Raw genomic sequence first — 8794 nt, forward strand, 5'->3', positions numbered from 1 at the left:
TTCGCGGGGCGCGGCGAGGGCTCTACCTTGTGCGTGGAGCCTCCGCTTCGTCTCTGGCCCGGGGAGGCGGCTCCGGCGGGGCAGACGGGCTCCACCCCCGGGCCGGCCGCGTGCCCGCGCCTCCCAATTCCCAGAACCAGGGTGGGGGCTCGAGGGGGTGGTGGCGGCAGCTCCGCTTCCAGCTGGGCGTCTGGGCATTGGGCCAGGACGGGCGGAGAGCGGCGGCGGCGCTGGGCGGCGGATCGCGCGCAGGGCGGTGGCTTGGACCGGCCGAGCCATGGCGGCCCCGGAGCTGGTGCCGAGGCGGGGCCGGGAGCGGGAACGGGAGGACGAGAGTGAGGACGAAAGCGACATTCTGGAAGAGAGCCCGTGCGGCCGCTGGCAGAAGCGGCGGGAGCAGGTGGGCACAGCGGGGCGGGGAGGGTCGCCGCCCACCTCGGGTGGAGGGGCCCTGGGGCCACGCGGGGCCGTGCGCACTCTGAGGGAGCCAGGAGGCCGGGAACCTGCCTGAAGCCTCGCTCAGGCGGCCTCCTTCTCGATGCGCGCTCGTACTTCTTTAGCCTGGCCCCCACGCCCTGGTAAGAAACCCCCTCTTCCTTAAGGGCCAGTCTCTCGAGACCACCTCCCCATGCCTCTGAGATCACCTGTTAGCCTCCTGGGAACCATCCTCAAAAAAACCCGAAGCATGCCCCAAATTCCCACAGCCCAGCCCCAGGACACCACGCCTCTGCTCCTGGGTCCCCAGCTTCTCCCTGGAAGGCCAGTGCCTGCCTCACACCCTCTGGCTGGTGGATAGGATGTGAGCAGGGACTGAGCCTTCCCCGACCACCTCACTCATGCCCCCACCCCCACCCCCAGGTGAATCAGGGAAACATGCCGGGGGTCCAGAGCACGTTCCTGGCCATGGACACTGAGGAGGGGGTGGAGGTGGTGTGGAACGAGCTGCACTTTGCTGACAGGAAGGCCTTCTTGGTCCATGAGGTAAGGCCCGCTGCCCCACCCCCCCACCCCCCCATCATCCTGGTGACTGCACCCCCCTTCCCAGGAGAAGATCCAGACCATGTTTGAGCAGCTGGCGCTGGTAGACCACCCCAATATTGTCAAGCTGCATAAGTACTGGCTGGATGCCTCAGAGTCCCGAGCGCGGGTGAGCCCCTGGGCACGCCATGGGGTGGTGGGGCACACCATGGGGTGGTGGGGCACATCTTGGGGTGGTGGGGCACACCATGGGGTGGTGGGGCACACCATGGGGTGGTAGGGCACCAGTGGGTGGGGTGGCTGTGGGCACCCACTGTTGGTGGAGCCTGTGAGTTTGCCACCTGGCAGGTCATCTTCATCACAGAGTACGTGTCGTCAGGCAGCCTCAAGCAATTCCTCAAGAAGACCAAAAAGAACCACAAGGCCATGAATGCCAGGGTATGCAAGTGGGCTGGTGTGGGTCAGGGCCAGGCTGGGGTCCGGGTGCTGTTGGGGACAGAGACAGTGAGGGGCACGGGGCAGGGCTGGGCCCAGCTGCCTTTCGGAGCCCACCTCATGGAGTCCATCCGTCGCCAGGCCTGGAAGCGCTGGTGCACACAGATCCTGTCTGCACTCAGGTGAGGGCCTGGGCTTGCCCAAACACCTGCCTGCGATCTCCCCCGTCCACCCCACCTCCTGGCACCCCTGACCCAGCTCCTCCGGCTCTCCCCTTCTCCCAGCTTCCTGCACGCCTGCAGCCCCCCCATCATCCATGGAAACCTGACCAGCGACACCATCTTCATCCAGCACAACGGCCTCATCAAGATTGGCTCCGGTGCTGGCAGGGAGGAGGGGGTGGTGGGGAGGCTGGGCCGGGTGGGACCTGTTGGGAACACAATGCTGATGACACTGCGTGCCCTGTCACGTTGACACCTGCTCTTTCTCCCCGTGGGGACCGCCTCAGTGTGGCATCGGATCTTCTCCAACGGTGTGTGGGGACTCTGGGGGACGGGGGGTCATGGAGAGGCCCGGTCTGCTCACCCCTTGCTCTCTCGTAGCGCTCCCTGACGATCTTCGAAGTCCCATCCGTGTTGAGCGGGAGGAACCTCGGAACCTGCATTTCTTCCCGCCAGAGTATGGAGGTGAATCCAGGAGGCCCCCACCCTGCCCCCTGTATCCGCCTTACTCGTCCTGACCTGCTCTCCTCTTTCAGAGGCTGCCGATGGCACTGCCATGGACATCTTCTCCTTTGGGATGTGTGCACTAGAGGTACTAACCCAGTGTCGCCTGGGGCCCTCCTCCCAGCTAGCTCCCCCAGCCCCACCGGTCCCTCCCCTGCCTGACCTTGCCGCGCCCCCTAGATGGCTGTGCTGGAGATCCAGGCCAACGGGGACACCCGGGTCACAGAGGAGGCCATCACTCGTGCCAGGCACTCACTGAGTGACCCCAACATGCGGGTAAGCAGCTCGCCCTGCCCCTGTGAGTTGGCTGTCAGTGTTCCAGGCTGGGCAGTGAGGGGCCTCAGGCAGGCCTGCAGATGGCGCAGGTCAGAGCCAGGTCCGCTGCACTAGCCCTTCCCCTGAAAAGAGGGCCTTACCAGGCAGGTGTGTTGCGGGGCAGACCTGATGGCACGAGGGCACATTCTGAGCCCAGAAAGATGCTTTCAGTGTGGGTGCAGTGTTTATACCAGTTTTATAAAGAAACAGATTCAAAGAGCCTTTAGCGTGAATGGTGGAGCCAGTGTGCATCTAGGTCTGCCCAACTCCACGGCCCTGCCTGTAAACTCTCAGGAGACGGGCCGAGAAGTTGCCAGGGGGCAAGGTGGGTGGGTGCAGAGGGCATATGCTCGGAAGCTGCAGCCACAACCTCTTGGCCAGACTTCAGCGACTACCTGGCTTAACCCATGGCCTCTGGGAGTGGTGGGGCCTGGGTGGGACTGAGACAGACGTGGAGTCAGGATGGACCCAGAGGCAGTGAGGGCCTGGATGTGGGGCAAGGGAGGCACCCCTCAAGGCCATCTGCAGAGCCGGTCCTGACCCGCAGCACCAGAAGTAGGGCAGGCAGGTGGGCTCAGGCTGGGCCGCTCTGACCTCAGGGGCCCAGGCTGATCTGCCAGCGCTTTGCCCAGCCCTGGGCTCCACAGCAGGGGCTGGTGTCCGTCCTCAGTGTGCAGTCTTCATCTGTCATTTGGGGATGACAGTGCCAGCCCCCTACAGAAACTGGGGCGGGGGGTGCCTACTGGAAGGAAAGCGCAGGCAGCTCCGGGCCACGGGAAGACTCCTCTGTCCTGATTGAAGACCCAGGTCCTGGCCTGGCGGCTAACAGGATGCCTCTCCCTGTGCCGGAAGCTGCATGAAGGCTCCCAGGGGCTTGGGGCCAGAGCAGAGAGGCTGCACCCACTTCCACCCCCTCCGCAGGAGTTCATCCTCTCCTGCCTAGCCCGGGACCCTGCTCGCCGGCCCTCTGCCCACAACCTCCTCTTCCACCGCGTGCTGTTCGAGGTGCACTCATTGAAGCTCCTGGCTGCCCACTGCTTCATCCAGCACCAGTGTGAGGGGCAGGTCGGCCTGGGGGCGGGCCAGGGCCTGGGGTCGGGCTGCAGAAGGAAGGCCTGGCAGGACCCCATGCTTCAGGGCCTGCCGCCTGTGTGCTCCCGCGGCCCATAGACCTCATGCCTGAGAATGTGGTGGAGGAAAAGACCAAGGCGATGGACCCACACGCAGTCCTGGCGGAGATCCCCCGGCCCCCCCGGCCCCCGCTGCAGTGGCGGTGAGTGACTTGCATTCCAGAGGCCTCCCTGCTCCTCCCGGCCAGCTCAGCCCCACTGGCCGGACCAGCCATCCTCATGTTCTTCTTACACCCACGCCAGGTACTCAGAAGTCTCCTGCTTAGAGCTCGACAAGTTCCTGGAGGACGTCAGGTGAGGACTGGAGTGAGCCGGGGGAGGGGACAACTGTCGGGCCTGAGCCACCAGCCGGCACCACCCTGCACCGTGTCCCTAGGAATGGGATCTACCCGCTGATGAACTTCGCTGCTGCCCGGCCCCTGGGGCTGCCCCGTGTGCTGGCCCCACCCCCCGAGGAAGCCCCAAAGGCCAAGACCCCGACGCCAGAGCCTTTTGACTCAGAGACCAGAAAGGTAAGCTTCCGCCCCTGCTGCACAGACCTGACCACCGCCCAGACAGGCTCCCTTACCAGGGGGCTTCAAGTCTCCCGGGTCAGCTTTCCTCCCGGCTACCGGACGGAGGCCAAGTCCTGACTGATCACTCTGTGGAACCTGGTGGGGCAGTAGTGCAAGCTGAGAGATACCCGTCTCCCAGAGGCTCCACAGGGAAAGGCTCCTGCAGGCCCTTGTCCCGCACACGCCACTGCTCTGACTTACCTCCTTGGCCTGCGGATTCCCTGACATCTGTGCCCTGGTGTCTCCTCCAATGCCCCCAGGCCCTGGGATTCCCCTGGTCCCTCCTCCTGCAAGGCTCCCCGCTGGCCAGGGGACTCCTGGGCAGCCTCAGCCCCTCTCCCTCTCCATGTCCACACCCACCCACTGGTTTCCAGAGGCCGTGGCTTCGGCCTTGGGTGTGTCTCTATGGTTACTGCCCTGATCTGGGCTTCCTCTGTTCCCCACCGGGATGCTGCACCAGCCCCTTGCCTGGTCACCTGCCGCTGGCTTCCCTCCACAACGCAGCCAGAATTCTTGTTGGGGGGGGGGGCACAGTCAGGGGTCCTCAGCCCCCCACTCTGAGGCCTGGTCTTGCTGGCACCCTGGGCTTCTGCTGTCCTGTCCCTGAGGACCTTGCTCTTCCTACCTTTCCCACAGCTTGTCCAGGTGTTCTCTCCACCTGTGAAACCATCCTAAAGCATCCTCCAGCTTCAGTATCTACCCCTCTGAAAATTTCGGCAGGTTCCTAGCAGAGATGTGCTTTCTAGTTTGCCCTTAGAGATTTTTCCCATCTCTGGTTTTTACTACCCCTGCCTGGCCCCTTTGAGGCAGCATCTGCGCTTGCTGCCAGAGGTTGAGGTCCAGCCTTTGAGTGACCTTGGCCTGTGTCTGCCCTGCAGGTGATCCAGATGCAGTGTAACCTGGAGAGGAGTGAGGACCAGGCGCGCTGGCACGTGAGCTTGGGGTTGGGAGGGCTGCCACCGGCAGAGATGCCAGATGCGGGAGGAGAGGGACCGGCCGACCCGAGCCCACCACGCCCTCCTGCCTCCGCCTCCTCAGCTCACTCTGCTCCTGGTGCTGGAAGACCGGCTTCATCGACAGCTCACCTACGACCTGCTCCCAAGTAGGCCGAGGGGCGGGGGTGGCGGTTGTGGGGGAATCCCGGGCAGGGGCGGAGGCGGGCAGGCAGCACTGCAGGTCTCACTCCCCGGCCTACTCCGCCACAGCCGACAGTGCCCAAGACCTGGCTGCCGAGCTGGTGCACTACGGCTTTGTCCACGAGGTGAGGTGTGCGGGCCGGGTGCGGCCAGCCTGGGAGGGCGGCAGGGTGGGCCACGCCCCTCCGTCCCCCATGCCTCCCTCCCATCCTGCAGGACGATCGGCCGAAGTTGGCCGCCTTCCTGGACAGCACCTTCCTCAAGTACCGTGGAGCTCAGCCGTGACCTTGATCCATACACCTCAGGGTGCCAAGCCCCCTGGAAGCCGACCTCTTGGCTCCCTGGGGAAGCTTGGCATTGGCCCCTGCAGTTGGGTGGGGAACCAGGGTCCCTGTCTGCCTGTGTGCCTGCTAGTGAGAACCTCCCTTCGCATAGGTCCCGCAGCCCTGGGGTGGGGCTGAGGGTGGCAGGGTCCGGCCCACCAGGGGTGAGGGAGCCGGTGCTGGGGGACTGGTTAGCTGCTTCGTGTCCTTAGGAATAGGATGTCCGGTGCAGTCAGCTTCCACAATTTCCTGGCCGTGTGGTCACGAAGGGGCTGCCGCACAGGGAACCATGCATAGTGCTGGGGGCTGAGGGGTGGGGGTCAGCCCTGGAGAGCTGTGCGCCCAGGGAAACGCTCCATTGCAAGTTGGTGCCACTGACCCACATGAGGAACCACCACCTTAAACTGATGGTAAAGCACCTGCAAGTGTTGGGCACCGTGCTGGGTGAGGGGCGTAGCCATGACCTGGAAGCTCGTGTGGCTCTTGCCCCCTGCCTCCCATCCAGGGCAGACCCACTTCCGAGCCCCTCTCTGGCTCCTGCAGCCCCCACAAAGAGCTGTTCTCTGTTCGCGTTCCCTGGCCGGAGTGGTCCATGTCAGATGCCCTCCCTGCTCCTCCCCAGCTCCCCCCTACTCGTGCTACATCCCTGGGTCCTGGGGATATCAGTGCCCCCTCCATTTGCAAATGTAATCAATCACTCTTGAACATTTAAAACCGCATGTATAAATTTAGCACATTCAGGTTTCTAAGTGTTTGAAATGTCAAACAAGAAAAGCCTACCACTGTATTAGTTCTCTGTTGTTGCCGTAGTTTTTTACTACAAACTCAGTGGCTTAAACCAACACACATATTAGTTCTGTAGGTCAGAAATCTGGCGAAGATCCCATCAGACTAACAACAAGGTGTTGTCACTCCTTTCTGGAGGTTCTTGGGGAGAAACCATTTCCTACTCCTTCACGTTGTCAGCCTGCAGGTTCAGGAGCACGCAGGGCACCGGGCAGGAATTCAGTTCCTTGCAGTGATGGGGCCAATGTTCCCATCACCTGAACTGTGTGTCTGGTTTTCTGCAGTCAGGAAAGCTTCGTGTGATTAGGTTGGGTCCACCTGGATAATCCGGGATAATCTCCCATCTCATGGTCCTTAATCTTAATGATATGTGCAAAATACTTTTCACCAAGTAAAGTAATATTCCCAGGTTCTGGGGGTTAGGACATGGACATCTTTGTCATCCCACCTGCCACACCACCCCAACCAAAACCCCAAACCAACACCCCTTACCAAGACATGTCAGATTCCATGTACAAATATGGTGAATCTCAAGTTATTTTAAATGTTCCAGTACTCTACAAAATTATTCAAGTTCTTAAACCTTTTAGTTTAAAGTTACGCTTTAAAATAACTTACACATCTACTTGGAAATCCTGATGCCAAGCTGTCTGATTCTGCATCGTCTGAAACAGTTGGGAGTGTCCAATGCATAACAGATTGTACCAGAGATTAAACTGAACTCAAAAGGATCAGTACTAGTACTGCTCCATTTAATGTCTGTTGAGGTTTTCATTTTAACTTTTATCTCTTCAAAGTGACATACGTATTACTTTAAAAGTGGAATTTTTTTTAGGCCAATAATAAACAACTAATAAATACAATGTCTAACTCTGATCCTTTGCAAATTCAACTCTTAGCTGTTTCTTCAGGAATTTAAAATGCATGTTTCACAAGGACACGCACACATGCTTTCACTGCTTTTCATTGATTTTTCTACATTGTCACCTGCCGGTGTCCTCTGGGGGGAAGGGAGGCCACTGGCCTCAGTCTCTTGACCCAGCGCCATCTAAATGTGATGGGCACTATTACAGGTTCACTCCCACAGGTCTCAGCAGAGAATGAGGTGTCCTAGGACAATATTTGCTTTCTTGCACAACTTTTTGTTTTCCCTGCAGTTAATCATTGCCTTTTGGGGGGCTTAGTTTTCCACACATGTCATTAATTCCTCCCTAGATTCTCCTGCAGAAGTGTGAACCTCCTCTCGAACTTGGGATTTGTTGCATAACTGCTGTTTCCATCTTTTCTTGGACCCCTCAGCCTGCCAACTGCCCCAGCTGTGAGCATGGGCTATGACTTCAGCAGCGTCCTGGAGCACCTCCTTTCTCTCTGCTGGAGCCCATGATTTCCTCCTCCTTGATTCAGTTACGGAGTCTGCAGTTGCCCTCACTGCTCTCACATCTGCTTGTTCGTGTAACTAGGTACAAAGTTGGGCTTCTAGTCCTAAGAATTCCCATGCCTTTCTGAGTTCTGACCTTTGCGATGTCTTCGCTCTGGATCTTTTCTTTACCTGAATGCTTTGGAAATTATCAACGATGTGTCCTGATGTTGTTCAGTCACTCAGTCTTGTCCGACTCTTTGTGACCCCATGGACTGCAGCAAGCCAGGCCTCCCTGTCCATCACCATCTCCCAGAGTTTGCTCAAACTCATGCCCATCAAATCACTGATGCCATCCAATCATCTCCTCTGTCATCCCTTTCTCCTTCTGCCTTCAATCTTTCCCAGCATCAGGGTCTTTTCAAATGAATTGGCTCTTTGCATCAGGTGGCCAAAGTATTGGAGCTTTGGCTTCAGCATCAGCCCCTCCAGTGAATATTCAGGACTGATTTCCTTTAGGATTGACTGGTTTGATCTCCTTGCTGCCCAAGGGACTCAAGAGTCTTCAGCACCACAGTTCAAAGGAATCAGTTCTTTGGCGCTCAGCCTTTTTCATTGTCCAGCTCTCAGATCAGTACATGACTACTGGAAAAACCATAGCTTTGACTCTATGGACCTTTGCAGGCAAAGTAATGTCTCTGCTTTGTAATACGCTGTCTAGGTTTGACATTGCTTTTCTTCCAAGGAGCAAACGTCTTTTAATTTCATGGCTGCAGTCATCGTCCAGTCCAGAGTGATTGTGGAGCCCAAGAAAATAGTCTGTCACTGTTTCCATTGTTTCCCCATCTATTTACCATGAAGTGATGGGACTGGATGCCATGATCTTAGTTTTTTGAATGTTGAGTTTTAAGCCAGCTTTTTCACTCTCATCTTCAATCAAGAGGCTCTTCAATTCTTCTTCACTTTCTGCCATAAGGGTGGTATCATCTGCATATCTGAGGTCCTGATGTAGAACTTCTCTCTCTTTTCTTCCATTATTATTTTTTATTGAAGTA

The 8794-nt window shown here is 58.4% G+C and overlaps 1 protein-coding gene across 3 annotated transcripts; it reads left to right on the plus strand.

Annotated features, from left to right (window-relative positions):
- Window positions 1–7245, plus strand: NRBP2 (nuclear receptor binding protein 2). 3 transcript variants are annotated; one of them, XM_069599636.1, is made up of 18 exons: window positions 1–400; window positions 859–981; window positions 1046–1147; window positions 1327–1416; window positions 1555–1595; window positions 1698–1792; window positions 1922–1945; window positions 2016–2099; window positions 2171–2226; window positions 2319–2414; window positions 3375–3507; window positions 3624–3726; window positions 3827–3877; window positions 3960–4095; window positions 5016–5069; window positions 5176–5239; window positions 5343–5398; window positions 5490–7245. In XM_069599636.1, exons 1-18 carry the CDS (start codon window positions 278–280, stop codon window positions 5556–5558), a joined length of 1500 nt encoding a protein of 499 aa, XP_069455737.1. In that variant the 5' UTR covers window positions 1–277; the 3' UTR covers window positions 5559–7245. The 3 variants fall into 3 exon arrangements, with proteins under 3 accessions (XP_069455737.1, XP_069455736.1, XP_069455735.1); XM_069599635.1 differs by having other exon boundaries at window positions 3–400; window positions 5016–5065; XM_069599634.1 differs by having other exon boundaries at window positions 3–400; window positions 5343–7245.
- Window positions 7246–8794: the final 1549 nt, after the last annotated feature.

This window comes from Ovis canadensis, chromosome 9, assembly GCF_042477335.2.
Source record: "Ovis canadensis isolate MfBH-ARS-UI-01 breed Bighorn chromosome 9, ARS-UI_OviCan_v2, whole genome shotgun sequence".
Taxonomy (NCBI): domain Eukaryota; kingdom Metazoa; phylum Chordata; class Mammalia; order Artiodactyla; family Bovidae; genus Ovis; species Ovis canadensis.

Bases quoted from the DNA above. Each gene is read 5' to 3' on its own strand.
- NRBP2 (XM_069599634.1), top strand. From the start codon at position 278: ATGGCGGCCCCGGAGCTGGTGCCGAGGCGGGGCCGGGAGCGGGAACGG. The intron at 1,793-1,921 runs GTGCTGGCAGGG...GGACCGCCTCAG, and splicing joins CCTCATCAAGATTGGCTCCG to TGTGGCATCGGATCTTCTCC. The intron at 1,946-2,015 runs GTGTGTGGGGAC...GCTCTCTCGTAG, and splicing joins GCATCGGATCTTCTCCAACG to CGCTCCCTGACGATCTTCGA.